This window comes from Emys orbicularis, chromosome 7 (assembly GCF_028017835.1).
Source record: "Emys orbicularis isolate rEmyOrb1 chromosome 7, rEmyOrb1.hap1, whole genome shotgun sequence".
NCBI lineage: Eukaryota > Metazoa > Chordata > Testudines > Emydidae > Emys > Emys orbicularis.
Window position 1 is genome coordinate 130,712,842 of NC_088689.1, and position 22,496 is coordinate 130,735,337.

The 22,496-nt window shown below is 69.2% G+C and overlaps 1 protein-coding gene across 1 annotated transcript in view; it reads right to left on the reverse strand.

The window, feature by feature from the left end:
- The window catches only part of LOC135880880 (laminin subunit beta-2-like), a 33,864-nt gene that overhangs the window by 5,460 nt on the left and 5,908 nt on the right, over positions 1 to 22,496 (reverse strand). The window contains exons 8-27 of the mRNA XM_065407262.1: positions 22,094 to 22,214; positions 21,217 to 21,405; positions 19,904 to 20,083; positions 19,100 to 19,212; positions 18,945 to 19,024; positions 17,592 to 17,748; positions 16,901 to 17,053; positions 15,524 to 15,682; positions 14,510 to 14,631; positions 13,095 to 13,215; positions 10,167 to 10,359; positions 9,323 to 9,466; positions 7,868 to 8,099; positions 7,216 to 7,379; positions 5,805 to 6,029; positions 4,521 to 4,735; positions 4,221 to 4,317; positions 2,989 to 3,367; positions 2,394 to 2,578; positions 2,020 to 2,261 (exon numbers count right to left, since the gene is read on the reverse strand). Of these exons, the coding sequence (XP_065263334.1) occupies positions 2,020 to 2,261; positions 2,394 to 2,578; positions 2,989 to 3,367; positions 4,221 to 4,317; positions 4,521 to 4,735; positions 5,805 to 6,029; positions 7,216 to 7,379; positions 7,868 to 8,099; positions 9,323 to 9,466; positions 10,167 to 10,359; positions 13,095 to 13,215; positions 14,510 to 14,631; positions 15,524 to 15,682; positions 16,901 to 17,053; positions 17,592 to 17,748; positions 18,945 to 19,024; positions 19,100 to 19,212; positions 19,904 to 20,083; positions 21,217 to 21,405; positions 22,094 to 22,214 (3,471 nt within the window). The remainder of the gene's footprint in view (positions 1 to 2,019; positions 2,262 to 2,393; positions 2,579 to 2,988; positions 3,368 to 4,220; positions 4,318 to 4,520; positions 4,736 to 5,804; positions 6,030 to 7,215; positions 7,380 to 7,867; positions 8,100 to 9,322; positions 9,467 to 10,166; positions 10,360 to 13,094; positions 13,216 to 14,509; positions 14,632 to 15,523; positions 15,683 to 16,900; positions 17,054 to 17,591; positions 17,749 to 18,944; positions 19,025 to 19,099; positions 19,213 to 19,903; positions 20,084 to 21,216; positions 21,406 to 22,093; positions 22,215 to 22,496) is intronic.

Below are 22,496 nucleotides of genomic sequence, written 5' to 3' on the forward strand. Positions count from 1 at the left end.
GGGGGATATTTTGGGGAAACAGGAACTCCAAGTGATCCTTTTCCTGAATCTTTGTCTGACTCACTTGGTGGTGGCAGCAGTACTCATCCAAGGACAAGGAAGGATTTGCGCCTTGGGGACGTTTTTAACCTAAGCTGGTAGAAATAAGCTTAGGGGGTCTTTCCTGCGGGTCCCCACATCTGTACCCCAGAGTTCAGAGTGGGGAGGGAACCCTGACAGCCAGTGTAAGGGGCCGGCAAGCCACGTGGCCGACCCTGGCAGGAGGGTGGGGCCCATTGTGGGACTGGCCCACAGAAGGGCTTCTCCCAGGGACTGTTTAAAAGCTGGGACCTCGCACCGACCCTGTGGCTCCATGAGAGAGGGACACCCAAGCCCTGCCCCAGCTCTCTCCCTGGAGGGGCTCCTTGTGGTAACCCTGCCCTGGTGCTAGCTCCGGCAACGCAGCAGCTCAGAACGCTGTCCTGGGGCGAGACGGCCAAGGAGGGGCCTCGGGAGCCACCCGAAGGGGCACTTGGAAAGAGCTGTAGGGGAAGGAGAAGGACGTAGAGGCTGAGCTAGCGGGTGGAGCTGGGGAAGGGATCAGATGAGAGAAGAACTGGGAAGTGAGAAGGAGGAAAGGTCTGAGGTCGGGAGAAGCAGGAAAGTCAGACCTGGGTCTGGGAGCAGACACTCAGAGAGGGAAATGGAGGGACGCGCGGGAGAGAGCGTCAAGGCAATCCACCCGGTGAAAACGGGACCGGCGCCAAAGGCAGTTTTAGCTTAAACCAGATCCTGCAAAGGGTCAGCGAGACGCCCCCCGCCTCCACAGAGCCTGAAGCACGTGACCAGAGACTGACCGTCTAGTGAGGCAATGCAGGTCAAAGGGGCCCAGTGCCCAGGTGAAGAAACCTGCTTGGGGTCAAACTGGGTGCAAAGGGACAGCCCCAGGAGAGGCAAAGCCAAGGAGAGCGGAGCTGCACGGCCAGCCCAGGAGAGGACAAGCTGCCCAGGCTGCTGGAGAGAGATCTCTGTGGCGAACCCCACGGCTTTGGACCTAGCTGGGCAGCGTGGCCAAGGCCCCACGGGCCCTGAGCGGGGAGCCTAGAGCTGCCCGTTCTAAGCATCATGCCTTGGCCACGGGCTGTCCGATTTCAGCTCCTGCTACCTGTGGGGCTTTCCCGGCTCGCTTCTAAACGTGTCAAAGGAGCCCTTGTGTCCTGGTTTGCTCCGCCTCCGCTCCCAGTTAGCCCAGCCGGGTCAGCCCACTCCTCCCAGCTGGACCCCATCCCCTCCCCCAGCTAGGGTGACCAGATCGTAAGAATAAAATATCGTGACTCATGGGGGCGGGGAGTGCAAAGCCGTAGGAAGCTGCGGGTCGGAGGTGCACTGCCCTGGCTCCGGCCCCTGCTGCAAGGGGGAGTCTCTGGGCTGGGGCAGGGGGTTGGGGCCCGGGAGGGGGTTCAGGGTGCTGACTCCAGGAGGGAGTTTGGATGCGGGAGGGGGCTCAGGGTTGGGGTGCGGGGTGCAGGCCCGGGCGGCGCTTACCTCAGGCAGCTCCCTGGAAGTGGTGACATCTCCCTCTGGCTCCTAGGCGGAGGTGCGGCCAGGAGGCTCTGCACACTGCCTCGCCCACAGGCACCGCCCCCGCAGCTCCCATTGGCCACGGTTCCCGGGCAATGGGCGCTGCGGAGCCGGCACTCGGGATCAGCATGCAGACCCCCCCCCGGCTGTTCCTGCGCCTAGGAGCAGCAGGGACATGTCGCCACTTCTGGGGAGCTGCACAGAGCTAGGTAGGGAGCCTGCTGGCCCCGCACCAACCGGACGCCTGGCAACCTTTCAGTATGGGGACAAATGGCGTCCTGATCGTCCATCGGATGAGGAGTTAAATATCGGGACATCTAGTGATCCTGCTCCCGGCCCTGCCCCTCCTGGGCTCCGGTCCTGCCCCATCCGGGCTCTCCTCCCCAGGGCCCCAGCCCAACCCACAGCCAGAGCCCTGCCCCGTCCTGGGCTCTCCCAGCCCCTCCCCACCCTGCTCACCCTCTCGTTGAGCCCGGAGACGCTGAGCGCAGCTGCCCGTTTCTGGGCCTCCCGCAGCGACCTCCTCTGCGCTGCCAGGGTCCTGCGGAAGGTGTCGCCGGTGTTGCGCAGCAGCCCCTCCGCAGCCTGCCGTGTGTGCTGGGCCTGGCCCACCGGGCTGGCTGGCCCCTGCACGGAGGCACCGGCCCGCTGCGCCGCCTGCCTCGAGTTCTCCGAGGAGGCCTGGATGCTCCGGTAGGACTCTGCCAGGGCACAGGAGCAGGGCATCAGGCCGGGCCGTGGAGAGCTCTGCCCCTGTGTGGCCAGGGAGACGTGGCTGCCCCACCTGGGGGCAGGGCAGGGAGGGGCTCCCGTGGGGACTCTGTCCCCCTTACCCCAAAAGCTGGCCTCTTTCCAGTTTGCCAGCTGCTCCTGCTGGCGGGACAGGGCGCGGTTCAGCTCCTGCAGCTCCCTGCTCAGGTTGGCCAGGCGGCCCCTCTGCTCCGCGTCCGCCCCAGCCAGCCCGTCCAGGCGCCCCTCCGCGGCCTGCAGCTGCTTCCAGACCTCGTCCATGTCCTCCCTAGGGGCACAGCTCAGAGTGGGCACAGGGCGGGACCTGCCCCCCCCCGTCCCAGCCACCAGGCCCTTCTCCCCAGCACACCGGTGGGCGCATGGGCACAGGAGATGGACGTCCAGAGGGCTGGCCGGAGCAGCTGCTGGCAGTTCCAGGCACAGGTGCAGGAGGAGTCTGAGCCGGCACCCTCGTGCCAGCCTTGGCCGTGGGGCTTAGCCCTGCACCCACACGGGGTCTCCATCTCCTAGGCCTCTGCTGGGCCTGCTCGCGAGGGGCCGGCCATGCCAGCTGGGGCAGCAACATGGGCATCTGCCCCCAGCCCAGCAGGCTGGAGGAGGGACCAGGCCGGTCCTGCCGGGTGCTCAGGGGGAAGGGTCCCGTCGCCAAGCCCCTCCCCGCCAGTGCCGCCCCCTTGCCTGGTGTCGTCCAGCCGGCGGCCCAGCTGGCGCAGGAGGGGGGTGCCCTGGCTGCTGCCGTCCCCGACCAGCCGCTCCGTGCGCCTCAGCTTGCTCTCCAGGTCCTGCAGGCGGCTGTCGCTGAGCTCGGGACCGGGGCCTCCCTCCTGCAGCGCCCGCGCCTGCTCCTGCACCTGGCGCAGCCGGCCGTGCAGCCGGGCCAGGGCCAGGTCCCATTGGGCGAAGCAGGGCGGGCAGCGGTCGCAGCGGGGGAAGTTGTTGTGGAAGCCGCGGAGGCAGCGGTCGCAGCGCTGCCCTGTGAAGCCGGGCCGGCAGGCACAGTGCCCGCTGAGACGCTCACACTGCAGGCTCTCCGCCCCGGCCGGGTCGCAGTCACAGGCTGCCGGAGCAAAGGGGGCACGTCACAGCCCAGCCGCCCGCCGGGACGCCTGCCTGAGTCTGCACACAGCCTGGCACGCCAGCTGCCGGGCCTCGCTCTGAGATGGGGGGTGTGCTTTGACTGCTGACCCCTCCCCAGCCGCTCCCATGGCAGGGGCCCGCTCGCCAGCCGTGCCCCCCACTCAGCTCCTACAATGCAGCGAGGCTCCACAAACGCCCAAAGCCCCACGCCTTTCTCTGGGGGGCAGGGGGCTCAGCAAGGGCCGAGCAAAGCAGCCTGCCCAGCGTGGGGACCCCCCCATGGCTCGTCCCCCACCCCCCCGGGCTCACCCCCACCCCCCTCCAATGCGCCCCTCATCCCCCCGGACTCACCCCCACCCCCCTCCGGGCTCACCCCCACCCCCCTCCAACTCGCCCCCATCCCCCTCCAACTCGCCCCTCATCCCCTTCAGGGCTCGCCTCCCACCCCCCTCCAACTCGCCCCCACCCCCTCCGGGCTCACCCCCATCTCCCTCCAACTCGCCCCCACCCCCTCCGGGCTCACCCCCATCCCCCTCCAACTTGCCCCCATCTCCCTCCGGCTCACCCCTCATCCCCCTCAGGGCTCCTCTCCCACCCCCCTCCGGCTCATCCCCCACCCCCTCCAGGCTTTCCCCCTGCCCCTTCTTGGTCTAGCCCCCGTCCCCCATCCCAGCTCTCCTCCCATCCTCTGTGCCCACCTCCTGGCTTGCCCCCCCACTCCCCTCCAGCTCACCCCTCCAGCCCCTCCATATTCCAATCCAGACTTTCCCCCTGCCCCAGATCTGCACTCCAGGTCTCTGCCCACGGACCCCCCAGCCCCCGCTCACACTCACCCATGCACTCCCGCTCTGGCTCGCCCCAGTGCTCCTCCTGGCAGTCGGCGCAGGTGCGGCCCCCGAAGCCTGGCCGGCAATGGCACTGCCCTGTGAACTGGGGGGCAAAGCTGACACTTAGGTGGAGCAAAGGGAGCCCGGGCACCCCCAGGCACAGGCCTCCCTGGGCTCTGCACAGCCCGATGGCCCCACAGCACAGGTGCCCGTGCAGCGCCCAGCTCGCCTTCCTGGGGCCGAGCGCCAGGCCCTGCCGGATGCCAGGCGGCACCCAGCCCCCGCTCCCTGGCACGGGGCACTCACCATGTTGCAGCTCTGCTGCAGGGAGTGGGCCGGGTGGCAGCTGCAGGGCTCGCAGCCCCGCTCCCCCCCGAAGCTCCAGAAGCCGGGGGCGCACTGGTCGCAGTTCTTGCCCACCACGTAGGCGCGGCAGGGGCAGCTGCCCAGGAGCCGGTCGCAGGAGCAGGTGCCGGAGGCGCAGTGGGCGGGCAGCGTGCCCAGCTGGTTACAGGTGCAGCCTGGGAACAGCAACAGAAGGATTGGAGGAGCGGGGGGGGCGGGATTCAGCCCCTTCCCCACAGATACCCACAGCCCCAGGGCACTGCCCCGCTGCCCCCGGGTGCCCCCATCTCCCACACTCAGGAACAGGAGGTCCTCTCCCCCCAGGCCTTCGCAGTGCCAGGCCCTGGGACCCCAGCCCCGTTCCCTGTGATGTGATGCCAGGCCCCGCCCTCCCCACGGCCCCGCCCTACTGGGCCTGGCCGAGCCCTGTCCCGCCCCACGGCCCCGCCCCACCGGGCCAGGCCCAGCCCTGCCCCTCCCCACGGCCCCGCCCTACTGGGCCTGGCCCAGCCCTGCCCCTCCCCACGGCCCCGCCCCACCGGGCCAGGCCCAGCCCTGCCCCTCCCCATGGCCCCGCCCCACTGGGCCAGGCCCAGCCCCAGCCCCAGTTCCCCCAGCCCCACTCCAGCTGGAAATTAGGAGAGGGTTTCTAGCCATCTGTGACAAGGTGGGAATGTTCTTAATGTTTTCTCTGAATACTGTGTGGGTGCCTCAGTTTCCCCTGTGCCTTTCCTAAGTATCTAGGTGGTCGGATAAGGGTGTGTGATTGTTGCAGAGCCCTAGAGGGCAGGTGTGATGGTGTCTGCACAGAGAATGGCCGACACCCTGTCTCCTGGCAACTAATGGCCTGGGCCCCTCCCCTGCAAGGTGCCAACTGAAGGTGTTGGAGAACAAAGATATCAGGTGGCCTCCTGGCCTGGGAAAGGGACAAAGGCCAGAGGAGGGGCTGGAGAGTTTCAGTTTGGAGCTGGCTGGGGAAAGAGAGGAGGGCTCAGAACCAGGGTCTGGGCTCCCCACCCTGAAAGCTAAACATGACTGTGGGGTCCTGTTCTCTGTACCTCTGGTTTAGATCATGTTCCTGTCGTCTAATAAACCTTCTGTGTTACTGGCTGGCTGAGAGTCCCGGTGAATCGCAGGAAGTGGGGGTGCAGGGCCCTGACTCCCCCGCCCCCCGTTCCCTCGGCGCCAGGCCATGCCCTGTTCCCCCTCCCCTGGCGCCAGGCCATCCCCCCCAGCCCCGCTCACGTCGGCAGCTGCGTTGCAGGGCATTGCCATGGTAGCCAGGCCGGCATTCCGCGCAGCGGGGCCCGTCCGTGTCGTACAGGCAGCGCAGGCACTGCCCGCTGCGGGGGTCGCAGGCCTCGGGGTCACTGGGGTCGATGTTGTTGTTGCACTGGCAGGGCCGGCAGCCCCCGCCCTCCTGCTCTGGGGCCCCGAAGTAGCCGGGGGAGCAGCGGTCACAGCGCGGGCCTGGAAGCGACACCAGGAGACACTCTCAGCCTGCTGGGTGATCCCTGGAGAAACGTCCCAGCCCCTGGCCCCCGGGGGGGTGCCCAGCCCCAGCCTCAGGGACCCCGTCCTGCTCTCAGGAGCCAGAAATGCACCTGCTTCCGACCCCTCTGCCAGGAGTGTGTTGCTCGGCTGGAGCCCCTCGGGCCTGGCGCAATGGGGCGCTGGGACCTACCCCATGCACACATCCCTGGGACCGCTGCCCAGGCCCCATGGCCAGCACGTGGGCACCGCATGGGGAACAGCCCGTGGCAGGGGCAGCTACCCGCAGGGCTCTCGGGAACCGCCTGCCCCAGATCACCAGCCCTTCCCGCTGCATTCCCCCATCATCACCATGGGGAGGGGCTGGGAGGTGAGCGGGGGGGCGGGGGGGCTGTCTTTGTTTTTTTAAAGGAAATGGGTAAACCCTGAACTCCCTGCCGGCCAGCAGGAGCCCCCCGCCCCACCCCCGACCTCTCTGCCGGCCAGCAGGAGCCCCCCGCCCTGCCTGCCATGAGCAGGGCTGGCACAGCGCCCAGCCCGCAGCCGGGGCTAGTGGCAGCAGCAGATACTGCAATTCCAGTGGGGCAGGCCGTGGGGCTTGGCGTGGTGGGAGGCTCTCTGTGCCCACAGCCCCTGGGAGCTGGGGGAGGCCCTGCCCTGTGTGACAGCCCAGAGGAGGTGGATGGGCCCTGGAGCCCTGGGCTGGGTCCAGAGAGCAGTTGGAGGGAGCCAGGCCCATCTCTTTCCCCTCCCCAGAGTTGGGGGCCCCCCAATCTTCTGGGTGCAGCGCAGGCCGGCTCTCTTCTCCCCCAGCAGCTCCCAGCGCAGGCTGGGCTGCCTGGCATTGGCTGGGGCGGCCTCGCCGGGTTTGTGTCTCCTGATTGCTCTGCCCGGCAGCCGCCCGTCGTTGGGGATGCCGGGGGAGCTCCGCAGAGGCTGAGCAGAATTTCATGGGACAGAAGGGAAAGGCCCTTCTGGAGCTGAGGGCACCCACTGCCCACTGGCACCGGCTGCTGCCAGCCCCGCGTCCTCTCGAATGGCTGAGGGAGCTGCCACCTGCTCCCCCATGCGGTCACCCCGAACAGCGGGGCTGTGCCCAGCCCCATGTCCCCAAGAGTGGGGGGGCAGTGCCCTGACCCCATTAACCCCGCCCTCCACTGCTCACCTGTATAGCCTGGGGCACACAGACAGACGATTTGATTGGTCTCCTTGTCGGCGTGGCAGGAGTTGCCATGGTAATGCCGAGTCCCAGGGTACCCAGGGCATGGGCAGGGCCGGCACTGCTGCCCGGAGCCCAGCACCGGGTCGCCATAGTAACCCTCCAAGCACCTGCCCACAGCACAGAGAGAGAAACCACCTCGCTTTTCCCCCGCCTCTGCCCCCCATCCGCCCCACCAGCGCCCCCCACTGCCCCCCAGTCCCAGGGCCAGCCCCCCCCCCCCAGCCAGTCCCCCGCCTCTGCCCCCCATCCCTCCCCCCAGCCCTCCCTGCTGCCCCCTAGTCCCAGCCCCTGCTGCTGACCTCTGGCCAGGCCCCCGCCTCTGCCCTCCATCCCCCCCGCCAGCCCCCCCATTGCTGCCCCCCATCCCCCTGGCCAGCCCCTCCACTATCCCCCCGGCCAACCCCCCACCGCTGCCCCCCATATCCAAGGTCAGGCCCCCCACCGCTGATCCTCGTCTCCACGGCCAGCCCTCCCTCCCCCGAGCTAGCCCACACTCTGGCTGCCCCCCAGCCAGCCCCCCACGCTGTCCTCCATTGCATCTTCCCCACCCAGCCCTCAAGAGCTGTCCCCCGCCCCGTGGGGCCCACACACCCACCTCTCACAGTGGCGTCCCGTGGTGGCGTTGCGGCACTGCTGGCAGGCCCCAGTGTGGGTGTCGCACTCCTCCGAGTGCCCGTTGCAGTGGCAGGGCCGGCAGGCCGGAAAGCCCCACTGGCCCGTCAAGCACTGGTCGCACCGGCGCCCCATGGCCCCGTGCTGGCATCGGCACTGCCCGCTCACGGGGTCGCAGAGCTCGGAGACCGAGCCCTCGGGGGAGCAGGCACAGCCTGTGGGACAGGCGGGTGGGGCGTCACCCAGCTGGGCAGACAGAGAGACAGCAAGCATGCCCAGAGCACCACGTACCCAGACTGACGCACAGACGGGGCCGATGCCTGGAGCGTTACTGTGACAATGGGGGGGATGTTTACAATATTTTTATGAATCCTTTGTCTGCCTCAGTTTCCCTGGAGGAAGAGCAAGACCCTGAAGGGCTCTGGTACACCTCAGGGGTTCCTCCTAGAGACCTCCAAAGGTGGGGGTGTTGCCCCGATCCTGTGGGTCTGTGACAGTCAGTCCTGGGCAGTGGGCTTTCCCCGTCTCCTATCCTCCAGTGAGATGGGTCTGGGGCTGGGGCTGGGACAACTGGGCGGAGAGATAGGGGAGTCCACATCCCTCTGGGGCCTTGGCTGCTCGGTGCTGGAGTCCCTATTGTCTTCCCCATGCCCCGCACCCCAACCCCCCGCCCCTGCCCCCCTCCTACACCCCAAACCTCTCATCCCCGGCCCCACTCCCAGCCAGAGCCCTCACCCCCCCGCACCCCAACCCCCCACCCCCGCCCAGATCCCCCTCCTGCACCCCAAACCTCTCATCCCTGGCCCCACCCCCAGCCAGAGCCCTCACCCCCCCGCCCCCGCCCGGATCCCCCTCCTGCACCCCAAACCTCTCATCCCCGGCCCCACCCCCAGCCAGAGCCCTCACCCCCCCGCACCCCAACCCCCTGCCCCCGCCCGGATCCCCCTCCTGCACTCCAAACCTCTCATCCCCGACCCCACCCCCAGCCAGAGCCCTCACCCCCCGCACCCCAACCCCCTGCCCGGATCCCCCTCCTGCACCCCAAACCTCTCATCCCCGGCCCCACCCCCAGCCAGAGCCCTCACCCCCCCGCACCCTAATCCCCTTCCCCTGCCCAGTGAGAGTGAGTGAGGGAGTGGGAGAGGGAGCAATGGGGGAGGGGTAATAGTGAGCAGGGGTGGGGAAGGGGCGGGGAAGGGGGGTTGTTCGGTTTTGGCAGCCCCACAAGGCAGCGGCAGCTCCAGCCCAGCAGAGCACGGTGCCCGGCCTTGGGGAGGGCTGCAGTCACAGCCAGGCACATCCCCCCAGGGGAGCACAAGGTGGGGTGAATGGGGAGACGTCCCTGGGGTTCACAGAGCCACGGCAGTCACCCATGGCCGGTGTTCCCAGGGTGAGGCTCACTGCAGACAGACAGACAGACAGACACACAGGTACTCACGGCTGCAGCCGGAGGGCCCAAATCCATAGGTGCCTGGCGCACACTGGTCACAGCGCCGGCCGATCACGTGGGGTTTGCACGGGCACTGCCCCCCCACCGGCTGGCACACACTGCTAGTAGAGCCTTGGGGGTCGCACTGGCAGGCTGGGGAGAGAGGGGGATCAGTGGTGCTCATGGGGAAACTGAGGCACGGGGTGGGACCTCCCCCTTGGCACACACAGGAATAGAACTCAGGAGCTCATGGAGGAGCATTAGCTGCCATTCGCCCCACTCCGCCCCGCCAACGAGCGCTGCCCCCCAGAGTCCCAGCCCAGGGAGCCCACCCCCTGCCCAGCGCCCACCCAGCGTCAGTGGTGCTGGAAAAGATTTTGGAGTGGGGGTGCTGAGCTGCACCCCTCTTACCCCATCCACGCCCCTCACCGCCCCCTAAAGCTGGGGCCAGAAGCAGAGCCCCCGGGCAGCAGGGGCCAACAGCCAGGATGCCGGGCACCCCTACTTCCCACGCCTATGCCCAGTGCCCCTCCCCCGGCCAGCACTCACCCAGTGCCCCTCCCCCGCCAGACAGCACTCACCCAGTGCCCCCCCCCCCGCCAGCACTCAGCCAGTGCCCCTCCCCCCCCCCCCCCGGCCAGCACTCACTCGGTGCCCCCCCCCCCCGCCAGCACTCACCCAGTGCCCCCCCCCGCCAGCACTCACCCAGTGCCCCTCCCCCCCCGCCCAGCACTCACCCAGTGGCCGCCCCCCACCAGCACTCACCCAGTGCCCCTCCCCCCCCCGCCAGCACTCACCCAGGGCCCCTCCCCCCGCCAGCACTCACCCAGTGCCCCCCCCCGCCAGCACTCACCCAGGGCCCCATCGTGCAGCAGGGCCGAGATGCTGCAGAGCAGTCGGGCACACATCTCAGCCAGCACTGGCATGGTCGCCATGCGGAACGCCTCCTGGCACAGGTAGCGCTCCAGCTCCTCGCGGTGCTGCTCCGCCGCCGGGTCGCGGCCATGGAAAGCCGGCAGCTCCAGCACTCGCGGCAGAAGAACCAGCTGGGAAGGGAGAAGCATGAGCGCAAACATGGGGCCCTGCCTGTGGGGCATGGGCTGGGCAGGGCATGGGTTGGGGGGCAGCAGGCTGGGCCAGGCCAGGAATGTGGGGGGCAGGGAGCAGGCCAGGCTGGGCTAGACAGGCTGCACTGGGGGGGAGCAGGGGGGCACTGGACAGGCTGCACTGGGGGGAGCAAGGGGGTGTGACGAAGTGGGACTGTTCTTAATGTTTCCTCTGACTACTGTGTGGGTGCCTCAGTTTCCCCTATGCATTTCTTAAGTCTCTAGGTGGTGGGGTCAGTGTGCATAAATCACTGACACTCTGTCTCCCTGACAACAAATGGCCAGGGCCCCTTCACCCCCTGCAAGGAAATAGCTAAAGGTGAACAAAGAGATCAGGTGACCTCCTGGCCCAGGAAAGAGACAAAGCCGGGAGAAGGAGGGGCTGGAGGGGGTTTCAGAGTTGGAGCTACCTGGGGACTAGGAGTGAGGGCAGACGTGGGTGTCTGGCTCTCTGAACCCCATAATGGACCCGGCCGAGGGGTCCCGTTCGCCGCTGTACCTACAAGCTCTGTTTTAGACCGTGTTCCTGTCATCTAATAAACCTCTGTTTTACCGGCTGGCTGAGAGTCACGTCTGACTGCGGAGATGGGGGGCAGGACCCTCTGGCTTCCCCAGGACCCCGCCGGGGTGGACTCGCTGTGGGAAGCGCATGGAGGGGCATATGCTGAATGCTCCCAGGAGAGACCCAGGAGGTGAAGCCGTGTGAGCTTCTTGCCCTGAAGACAGTCTGCTCCGAGGGAGAGGAGGCTCCCCAAAGTCCTGACTGGCTTTGTGGGGAGCAGTTCCAGAGCATCGCCCGGGGACTCCGTGACAGGGGGCACTGGACAGGCTGCACTGGGGGCGCAGGGGGGCACTGGACAGGCTGCACGGGGGAGAGCGGGGGGGGGCACTGGCTGGCTGGCTGAGAGTTACATCTGACTGCGGAGTTGGGGTGCAGGGCATGGTACATAGTGGGGGCATGGCATGGCCAGGCCAGGTGCAGAAGGGGCTGAATGCTGCAGGCAGGATGGATGGGCAAGCGCAGTGGGGCAGGCTATGCCGTGGGCACATGGGCCTGGTAGGACAAGGTGTGGGCTGGGCTGGGCCAGGCAGGGGGTGCAGTGGGCCTGGTGTTTGGGGCTAGCCAGATGGAGGTGCGGGCATGGGGGAATGAGAGCCAGAGGCAGAAGTGGCACTCAGCAGTCCCGGAGCAGCCCCTGGGGCCCTCCCCACCTCAGCACACCACGGTCCAGCCCATGGCCCCCGCCAGTGAGCGAGCGAGCGGCGCGGTACCCACGGGCGCCCGCCAGTGAGCGAGCGAGTGGCGCGGTACCCACGGGCGCCCGCCAGTGAGCGAGCGAGCGGCGCGGTACCCGCAGGCGCCCGCCAGTGAGCGAGCGAGCGGCACGGTACCCGCGGGCGCCTGCCAGTGAGCGAGCAAGCGGCGCGGTACCCGCGGGCGCCTGCCAGTGAGCGAGCGAACGGCACGGTACCCGCGGGCGCCTGCCAGTGAGCGAGCGAGCGGCACGGTACCCGCGGGCGCCTGCCAGTGAGCGAGCAAGCGGCGCGGTACCCGCGGGCGCCCGCCAGTGAGCGAGCGAGCGGCACGGTACCCGCGGGCGCCCGCCAGTGAGCGAGCGGTGTGGTACATTCAGACAGCAGATGCCAAGAGCCACCATGGCCAATATGGTGGTGTGACAAAGTGGGGATTTTCCCTTGTTATGTTTCAGTTTCCCTGTGTGTCGCACCAATGTCTGGGTGGTGGGAATAAGCGTGTGTGACTTGGGGGGGGCTGCTCCAGCTCCCTGCAGGGATGCTGTGGCCGCCCCTTCCTAACCTGAGACCCAGGAGGGGGATGCGACCAGGTGACTCTTGGCCTGGGAAGCGAGACAAAGGCTGGAGGAGGAGCAACGGGCAGGGCAGGGCCAGGCAGCTGGAAGCGAGTCAGTCTTGGCTGGCTTGGGGCGCAGGGGGAGGGCAGAGCCCTGGCTCTGGGCTCCCCTTCCCCAAAGATGGTCTTGGCTGAGAGTCACTGATTTCTGTGCTAACAAGCTCTGCCCTACGCTGGGTTCCTGTCGGCTAATAAACCTTCTGTGTTACTGGCTGGCTGAGAGTCACGTCTGACTGCGGAGTTGGGGGGCAGGACCCTCTGGCTTCCTCAGGACCCCGCCTGGGCGGACTCCCTGTGGGAAGCGCACGGAGGGGCAGAAGATGCTGAATGCTCCAAGGTCAGACCCAGGAAGGTGAAGCCGTGTGAGCTTCTTGCCCTGGGGACAGTCTGCTCCGAGAGAGGAGACTCCCCCAGAGCCCTGCCCGGCTGCGTAGGGAGCAGCTCCAGCATTGCCCGGGGACTCCAGGGCAGGTGGCCGCTGGCGGGAAGTGCCTCACAGCTGAGGCAGGGCACCGGCAGGTTTCCTGTCCCAGCCGGAGCTGGCCTGGCACACGGGCTCCAGCTCGCAGCGCCGTGGGGCACTGAGCAGCTGCTGGAAGGACACCGCCTGCTCGGCGAAGCCAGGCGACTGGCTACAGGCCTGGCCTGGCATCTCCCTGCCCAGCGCAGGAGGCAGCCGGCCCGTGCCTGGCCCAGGGCGAAGCGGGGGCTGTGAGGGGAGAAGCAGCACAGGCACCCGGCAGAGGCCATGCGGGGGCTCCGGGGCCAGGACCTGGCGCCCCCCCTGCGCAGCCCCTGCCCTTACCGAGTCGATGAGGATGAAGGCGGCCAGGTGGCGCTGGGCCACGCCCGCACGCTGGAGCCGCATGGCGATCTCGTACTGGTTACTGGGCTCAAAGCAGAAGGGCCGGGGCAGCAGGGCGTACCTGGGGGCAGGAGGGCGAGCTGTGTGGGTGGGCCAATGGGGCGAACAATGGGGGCTGTGACAGGGGGCTCTGAGCCCAGCCCAGCGTAGGACAGGGCCCGGGGGCGGGGGAGTGTGAGCCCAGCCCAGGGTGGGACAGGGCCCGGGGGGGGGGGGGTGAGCCCAGCCCAGGGTGGGACAGGGCCCGGGGCGGGGGGGGGGGGGGGAGTGTGAGCTCAGCCCAGGGTGGGACAGGGCCCGGGGGGGGGGGAGTGTGAGCTCAGCCCAGGGTGGGACAGGGCCCAGGGGGGGCGGGGGGAAGTGTGAGCTCAGCCCAGGGTGGGACAGGGCCCGGGGGGGGGGGGGGAGTGTGAGCTCAGCCCAGGGTGGGACAGGGCCCGGGGGGGGGCGGGGGGAAGTGTGAGCTCAGCCCAGGGTGGGACAGGGCCCGGGGGGAAGGGGGGGTGAGCTCAGCTCAGTGTGGGACAGGGCCCGGGGGGGGGGGGGGGGGAGTGTGAGCTGACCCCAGGGTGGGACAGGGCCCGGGGGGGTGGGGAAGTGTGAGCTCAGCCCAGGGTGGGACAGGGCCCGGGGGGGGGAGGGGGGGGGGGGAGTGTGAGCTCAGCCCAGGGTGGGACAGGGCCCGGGGCGGGGGGGGGGGGGGGGGGGGAGTGTGAGCTCAGCCCAGGGTGGGACAGGGCCCGGGGGGGGGGAGTGTGAGCTCAGCCCAGGGTGGGACAGGGCCCAGGGGGGGCGGGGGGAAGTGTGAGCTCAGCCCAGGGTGGGACAGGGCCCGGGGGGGGGGGGGAGTGTGAGCTCAGCCCAGGGTGGGACAGGGCCCGGGGGGAAGGGGGGGTGAGCTCAGCTCAGTGTGGGACAGGGCCCGGGGGGGGGGGGGGGAGTGTGAGCTCAGCCCAGGGTGGGACAGGGCCCGGGGGGGGGGGGGTGAGCCCAGCCCAGGGTGGGACAGGGCCCGGGGGCGGGGGAAGTGTGAGCTGACCCCAGAGTGGGACAGGGCCCGAGGGGGGGGGGGGTGAGCCCCGCCCAGGGTGGGACAGGGCCCGGGGGGGGGCGATGAGCCAGTTTGCCAGGCTGCGGGACCAGCTGGCGCAGGCTGGGCTGGGCTGCGCAGGGCATGGCTGGGGTCCGGGCTGTGTGCCCCCTTGGCAGGGCTGGCCCCTAGCCCGGGCAGCAGCGCGTGGGACATGGGCCCAGCAGCCTGGCAGCGAGGGCACTGGCGCCGCCCGAGGGTCCCCAGACGGGCGGCGGAGAAAGCAGGGCCCTGGGTCCGCCCAGGAGCCCCCGTGGGCTCTCACCTCGCGGTGTGCGGCAGGCTCTCCTTGTACCTCTGCTCCGAGGGCAGCACGTTCCCACAGCGAGGGCTCGTGGGCAACGCCTGGGCACTGACGCTGACGATGGCCTCCCAGTCCTCTGTGGACTGCAGGGAGAGAGGTTAGGGGGCGCCCCCCAGCTGGGTCCCCGAGGGCATGGGGCACTGCCAGGGGGCGGGCCCGTGCTCCTGGGCAGGCTGAAGGATGACGTGGGGGACAGGCGGGGGCTCAGGTGCTGGCAGGGGTAGGAGCCCTGGGCTGGGAGATGACCAGAGCATGCACGGGCCCCCGGAGCGTTCCTCGGGGCAGCCTGCTCCCGACGCGGGCCCCTGGGCACTGAGTGTGGACTCTGCGCCAGGTGGTCTCGGAGCTGGGCCCCACACACCAGGGGAGCCCCTCCCCCATCAGCTGTGGCTGCCAGGTGCCCAGTTTTTGACCGGAAAGTCTGGTTGAAAAGAGGACCTGGCAGTGTTCGGTTGGATGTACTGACTGGACACCCAAAGTCCAGTCACCGTGGGCGGGGGAGGCGCCGGGCCATTAACCCGCGTGCACCAGCCCCTGCTCGGCCAGGGCCGCCCCCTACGCAGGCAGCGGCAGCTCCACCCCGTCCCGGAGCAGAGGGAGCCCAGCTCCAGCTCCGGGGTGGGGGGAAAGAAAGGGAGATGGACACAATCCAGCAAGTGACGGGGTGGGGCCTTGGGGGGGGGAAGAGGCAGAGAAGGGGCGGAGCCTTGGGGGAGAGGCGGGGCAGGGGGTGGGGCTGGGAGTTTGGTTACCAGCAATTAGAAAGGTGGCAATCCTACCATCAGCCCCTTGCCCTTTGACGGCCTGGCACCCAGGCACCCCTCCCCCATCAGCCCCACACCAGGGGAGCCCGGTGCCTAGATGTCCCCTCCCCCGTCAGCCCCACATGCCCTGCAGGAGCCTGGCCATCCCCTCCCCTGTTGGCATCCCGCCCCGGGGCAGCCTGGTGCCCAGCCCCCTCCGTGCCCCGCACACCTCGGGCTCGTAGCGGAGCAGGATGTCGTACTCCATAGGGTAGGGGATGTTGTCGATGTGGAAGGACAGGCCAGCCCCGTCCCGCACGCGGGCGAAGCCGGGCCCCGTCCATGTGATCATGTGACCCGCATGCTCCCGGGACACCACTTCCACGTCGGGCTGGGGGGCAGAAACCTGGGTCAGTGACCTGCCCCTCCACTGCTGCCCCTTGCCCCCACCTCGCCCCATCCCTGCCCCCCACTACCCTCAGCCCATCCCTGTCCCCACCCCTCCACCGCTGCCCCTTGCCCCCACCTCGCCCAATCCCTGCCCCCCCACTACCCTCAGCCCATCCTTGTCCCCACCCCTCCACCGCTGCCCCTTGCCCCCACCTCGCCCCATCCTTTCTCCCCACTACCCTCAGCCCATCCCTGTCCCCACCCCTCCACCTCGCTCCATCCTTTCCCCCCACTACCCTCAGCTCATCCCTGTCCCCACCCCTCCACCTCGCCCCATCCTTTCCCCCCACTACCCTCAGCCCATCCCTGTCCCCACCCCTCCACCGCTGCCCCTTGCCCCCACCTCGCCCCATCCCTGCCCCCACTACCCTCAGCTCATCCCTGTCCCCACCCCTCCACCTCGCCCCATCCTTTCCCCCCACTACCCTCAGCTCATCCCTGTCCCCACCCCTCCACCTCGCCCCATACTTTCCCCCCACTACCCTCAGCCCATCCCTGTCCCCACCCCTCCACTGCTGCCCCTTGCCCCCACCTCACCCCATCCTTCCCCCCACTATCCACAGCCCATCCCTACCCCCACTCCTGCTATCCTCCCTTGTGTGACAAAATGGGAATTTTTGGTAGTATTTTGTATTAATCCTATGTGTGCCTCAGTTTCCCCTTACACCCGGCATTGCTGCCCAGTGGTGGGAGGATTACGGCTACGTCTCTACTGCAGACACTACTGTGCACAGCTACAGCATGGCTTCACGGGGCTCTCCCCTCGTTTCACTAGCCCCCCTCCCCAAGAGGTGGGCACCGTGGTCAGGGAAGAACCCCCGTGGGCTAGTGCTGTCCACTGGGGGGGAGCTGTCCCTGCGCGGTGGTCAGGTCTCTGCCAGGCTCTGCCTCCGTGGGAATTCTTTCCATACTTGCCTCAGTTTCCCCTAGGTGCTGCAGTGTAGGGGAGGGGAAAGGCCTGGGTGCTCTCTGGGCAGGCTACGCCTGGTGGTGGGGCTCCTTGCTGCCTGGCCTCGGGCCCCGGATCCGGGCAGTTTTTGAGAAGACAGTGGCAGCCCCAATTGCTGGGACTGTGACACCCCCCCCGCCCATTCCTGCCCCCAATCCTCTACACCATCCCCCCCTTGCTTCTCCAGACCCCCCTCCCCCCGCCCCTCACCTTGTGCTGGGGCTGCCGGCTGCGCCGGGGCAGGGCTTGATGCTGCAGGAGCCGCATGGCACTGCGCTGGCGCCGCAGACGCCCCTTACGCCCGTTGGGGAGCCCGCTGGAATGCTCCAGGCAGTCCGGGGGGGCCTCGGGGCGCAGCGCTCCCTGCAACGGGCCAGGGTCAGACTGGCAGACCGCCGGGGGGCCCCTGGGGGTGGGGAGTCGCCGGGGGACCCCTGGGGGTGGGGAGTTGCCGGGGGGACTGATGAGGGGGCAGGAGGTTGCCAAGGGGGGCTGGGGTTAGCCCGAGGAGACCCCCTGACTGCGGCAGGCTCTGGCTGGCCAGAGGGACGCTGACGCCCGGCTGCGCAGTGTAGCTGGTGCTGGGTCCTGTTGCTCAGTGAGGGGCACAACCCCCGGCCCAGACCCCAGCCTGGCACCAGAGACTGTGACCCAGAGCCACGGAACTGCACTCGGGAGGGGTCCTGAGCCCTGTGGCCCCGGGACCCTGCACGCTGCCCCTCCCGGGCCCCCACGTACTGCCCCCCCGGCCCCGGGACCCTGCACGCTGCCCCCCCTGGGCTCCCACGTGGTGCCTCCCTTGGCCCTGGGACCCTGCCCCCTGCCCCCCTGGGACTCCCACGCCCTGCCCCCCCCCAGCCCCGGGACCTGCGGCAGCCCAGCGTCTGGTGCCCGCACTCACCGGCAGCTTGGGGTGGGTGGGCGCGTGGCCTGGGGCATGCTCCGCCTCGTAGCTGTAGTAGTCCAGGGGTGCACAGAAGTAGCCGGGTTGCACCTGGTCACATTGGCGCCCGATGAGGTGGGGCCGGCAGGGGCACAGCCCGTCCTCCATGGAGCACCTGGGGGCGGCACAAGCCCTGTCCGTCCTGGGCTAAGGAAGCCTGCTCTACCCTGTCCGTGTGTCTGTCCAGGGCAGGGGGCGTGGGGGCCGGGGGAGAGGCCAGCCGGTTACCGACCAGCCCTGAGCGCCCTGGTTCCACCATCAGCTCCCCACAGCTTGTGTCCCACCCCCGGGGTGATGAACTGGGCATGTTCTTACTGTCTCCTCCGAACACTGTGCGTGCCTCAGTTTCCCCTGTGTGTTACTCAGGTATCTGGGTGGTGGGACAAGGGGGGGTGATCTTTGCAGTGACCCCTAGAGGCCAGGTGTGGCTGCGACACTCGTAGCCTGGCAGCTGATGGCCTGGCCCCCTCCTCTGCCAGGATCAGCCTTGGGGGTTGGTGCAGCCCGGGAACAGAAAGGAAGGAGGAGGGGCAAGGGGCGTGAGGGAGGGTTGCCAACTCTCCAGGGTTGGCCTGGAGTCTCCGGAATTGGCATCGGTCTCCCGGTGACTATTGCAAGCCATCCGGCAGTTCTACGCCGCGGCCCCGCCGACTCGCCCGTCTGTCACCCGCCGGCTGGGGGTCGCTGCAGCTAGAGATCGGGGAGGGGCTGGGGGTCCAGGGCAAAGCCAGGCTGCTGGAGGCTCAGAGGTGCGGTTCCAGGAGGCGGAGGGGCCTACGGCTTAACCCCCGACAAGGGGGGTCGCACTGAGGGGGGTCCTCCCAGGGGCCGTACGGGGCTGAGAGAGCCCGGGGCCTGGGAGTGCCTGACACCCGGCACCCCTGCCCCATGCCCCTCCCCCCAGTCATGGCACTGCCAGTGGCCCACCCCCCCCGGCCGTGGTACCGCCTCCTTTTCCCCCTCCGGCCATGGCACCGCCCCCTTCCCCCCCCAGCCATGGTACTGCCCCTTCCAACACCACCCCGCCGTGGTACCGCCCCCTTCCCCCACCCTGGCCGTGGTACCGCCCACTGTGCCCGCTCCCCCCAGCCATGGTACTGCCCCCGTGCCCCCCCAGCCATGGTACCACCCCCTTCCTCCCCAGCTCTGGTACTGCCCCCTCCCCCCCCGGCCATTGCACCACCACCTTTCCCCCCCCCCCCCGGCCATGGTACTGCCCCCTTCCCACCCCCAGCCGTGGTACCTCCCCCTTCCCCTCCCCCGGCCATGGTACCGTTCCTGTGCCCCTCCCCCAGCGTGGCACCTGCCTACCTGTTGCTGTAGGTGCCCCCGAAGTCGCAGGCACAGGGCCGGCAGCCGGCCATGTCGTTGCTCAGGCCCCAGAACTCGGGCTGTGGGGAGAGCCGGGTCAGACACCACATGGGTCACGCCGGGGGCCGGGGAGGGGCAGGACACGGGGCACTCACCAGGCACTGGCTGCAGTACCGGCCGCTGACAAAGCGCTTGCAGTAGCAGTCTCCACTGATGTGGTCACAGGGGGGGCTGCCCGCGATGATGCCCCGAGGGTCACACCTGCAGGCTGGGCACAGACACAGCAGCTGTCCCACAGCCCCCACGAATATCCCAACCCCACCCTCGTGCGAGGCCTGGCACACCCAGCTCTGGGGATGCCGAGCCGGATCCTGCCCGGTGCCCGAGGGGTGGTCCCACGCAGCACATGGGGCCCTGCCCACCAGCGGCTGCCCCGAGGAGCCACGTCCCCTGCATAGGGGCTGGAACTAGGGGGCTGGGGGGGCTGCCGCATCCGCTGGCATGACGGGGTTTCCATCATATCCAGGGTTGGTAGTTTGGTTCCATGGCTCAGTCGTCCCCCTGCTCCTCGTCCCCCCCTCCCGCCGTACACATTGCTCCAGCACCCTGGTCTCCTGTTTGGGACTCGTGGGGAGTCCAGGGGGAAGCAGGCCCTGGGTCCCCCCAAGCTGGACTTTGCTGCAGCTGCCTGCTCCCTGTGCCTGTGTCACACGCTGGCTGCAGAGTGGGGGGCAGGGCCCTTTGGGGGCATCTGAGGCTCCCCAGGGGTCCCGCCCAGGGGGACTTGCTGCAGGGAGCGAACGGGGTGACCAGGGGGCTGAACGCTCCGAGGTCGGACCCAGGAAGCGCCGAAGCCGAGCAGGCTCCTGGCCCTGGTGAGTGTGGCCCTGAGGGGAGACGCTGCCCTGAGTCCTGCCTGGCTTCACTCAGAGCGGTGCCAAGGCCGTGCCCACACTCACGCTGGCAGCCCTGCGGGTCGGTGTGGCTCAGCCCGTAGAAGGCCTCCTTGCAGCTGTCGCAGCGCACGCCCTGGACGTGTTCCTTGCAGCGGCACTGCCCGGCGATCATGCCCAGCGCCACGTCCGTGTGGCTGTCGCACACCCCGCCGTCCAGGGAGCCCACCGGGTCACAGTCACAGGCTGCCAGCAGAGGGGAAGAGAGCGGGAGTCGCATGCCAGGAGCCAGCTCTGTGCCCTGTCCGGACGCCAGTGACCGAAGCAGGTGGCACTGCCAGGGCAGCCAGGATCGGCCATGCTGGGCAGGGCGGTGCAGGGACAGGGGAGCTACTGTCGGTGGGATGGGGAGGGCAGCCGAGTGCCTCAGCACAGCCAAATCCCCGGGCACACGCCCAGGCCAGGGAGTGCAGCGTGGGGGCTGCCCGCAGAGGGGCTGCGGCTCGGCGTGAGCCCCCCGCGCAGCACTGTAGCCAAAGGGCTCACGCGCTCCCTGGCCGCATCCCGGGGCCGTGACCAACATGGGCGATATGTGCCTCAGTTTCCCCAGGCGTCGCCCTGCCGCACTGAGCGCCACATGAGATGCGGGCCACGCAGCTGTCTGGGGAGCCACACGGGGCAGCGAGGGCTAGGGGGACCCAACCGACAATGGGAACCCCAAGGACCCCACACTTCACCCGTGAGGCTGCAGACGGAGAAAGAGGGGGCGGTGCCAGGCGAGCGTGGAGAACAGGGCTCTGCGACCCAGGGCAGCCCCTGGCACTGAGACACGGGACAGCCGAAGAAGGAGGCCGAGATGGGCTGGCCAGGCTGGGCTCTGGCTGCCCCTTCGCTGCTCTCTGCAGAGCCAGGACTGGAGCCCGGCACCGGCTGCGCGGCACAGGGGGATGCTCTGCGCAGGGGCCTGTCTGGGCAGAGCTCCCGGGGGCGGCAGGGAGCGGCCAGCCTCAGCCTCACTACGCACAGAGGTGACCCAGCCCGCTCTGACCTCTGGGCCCTGGGGAGCCCAGGAGCCGTGCAGTGCCCTGGCCTGCCCACGTGCCTGGGGGGGGCACAGGCATGCGTCAGGGGGCCCGTCTGGGCTGGGAGCAGACCCGGGGACAGCACATGACTAGTGGGGGCCTGGCGAGCCCCTAGAGACCAAGGGCCGGGCATGGGCCGGTGACCCTGAGAGAGAGGATGCCCCCTCTGCGCTGTGGGCACCCGGCTGGTGCCAGCTCTAGCTTCAGAGGAAGGGGTGCAAAGCCCCGAGAACCCCGGGGGTGACCCCCCCCCGCTGGAGGCTGCCCAGCCCGTCTGCCGGGGCGCCGGGCACTCACGGACGCAGGCGGTGCTGGCCCGGATGTCGGCCCGCGGGCTGTGGTAGTAGAAGGGTTTGCAGAGCTGGCAGCTGCGGCCCATGGTGTTGTGCTGACAGTCGTCACAGACGCCCCCGCTGGTGTTGCCCGTGGCCAGGTACACGGCCATGTCGAAGTGGCACCGGCGCGAGTGCTGGTTACAGTTACACCCTGCCAACAGATGGGTCAATTAACAACGGCCCGGGCACATCACCCCCTGGGCACTGCCCCCAGCTCACCATGTCCCTGCCCCTGGGCCCTGCCCCCCAGCTCACCCCATGTCCCTGCCCCTGGGGCCTGCCCCCAGCTCACCCCATGTCCCTGCCCCTGGGCACATTCACCCCCTGGGCACTGCCCCCCAGTGCACTCACTGCACTAGGCGCAAAAGCAGGCAGGAGCAGAGCCATGGGGAAGCGGGGGGGGCACAGCTGCAGGGAAACAAGCGGGGGCAGGGAAGCAGTGGGGGGGCAGAGCCGCGGGGAAGCAGGTGGGGGGCACAGCCGCGGGGAAGCGGGGGAGGGGAGGCACAGCCATGGGGAAGCGGGGGGCAGGGAAGCAGTGGGGGGCAGAGCCGCGGGGAAGTGTGGGGGGGAGGCAGAGCCGTGGGGAAGCAGGGGGGGCACAGCTGTGGGGAAGCAGGGGGCAGGGAAGCGGGGGGCAGAGCCGCAGGGAAGTGAGGGCGGGGCACAGCCGCGGGGAAGCAGTGGGGGGGCACAGCTGCTGCGAAGCGGGAGGCAGGGAAGCAGTGGGGGGCAGAGCCGCGGGGAAGCGGGGGGGGCACAGCTGTGGGGAAGTGGGGGGCAGGGAAGCAGGCGGGGGGTGGCCCGGAAGCAGTGGGGGGGGCAGCCTGCTCTCTCACCTCGGCAGGCGTGCGGGTCGGTGCCCCCGGCCGGGTGCCAGGGCAGGTCCTGGTAGAAGTCCTGGCACCGCTCGCAGTTCAGGCCGGCGGTGTGGTGCTTGCAGACGCAGCGGCCGTGAATCTGGGAGAGGCGGCGACAGGGCCCAGGTCAGCGGTGGCCCTGGCGCACGTGAGACGCTGCCACGGCCCAGGCTGGCCCCAACCCTCCCGCCGGGGGGCCCAGGGCCCTCAGCTGCCATGAGCAGGCCCTGCCACAGATAGCAGGCCTCCCGCCAGGCCTGAATGGGTCTCGTCTGCACTGGGGCAGGAGGAACGGCTGGGGCACAGGGACCCCTGGGGCCGCCCCACACCCCCTGCCACCCGCCTGCTGCCCCAGGCATCACGGGCACAGCAGCCACCCAGG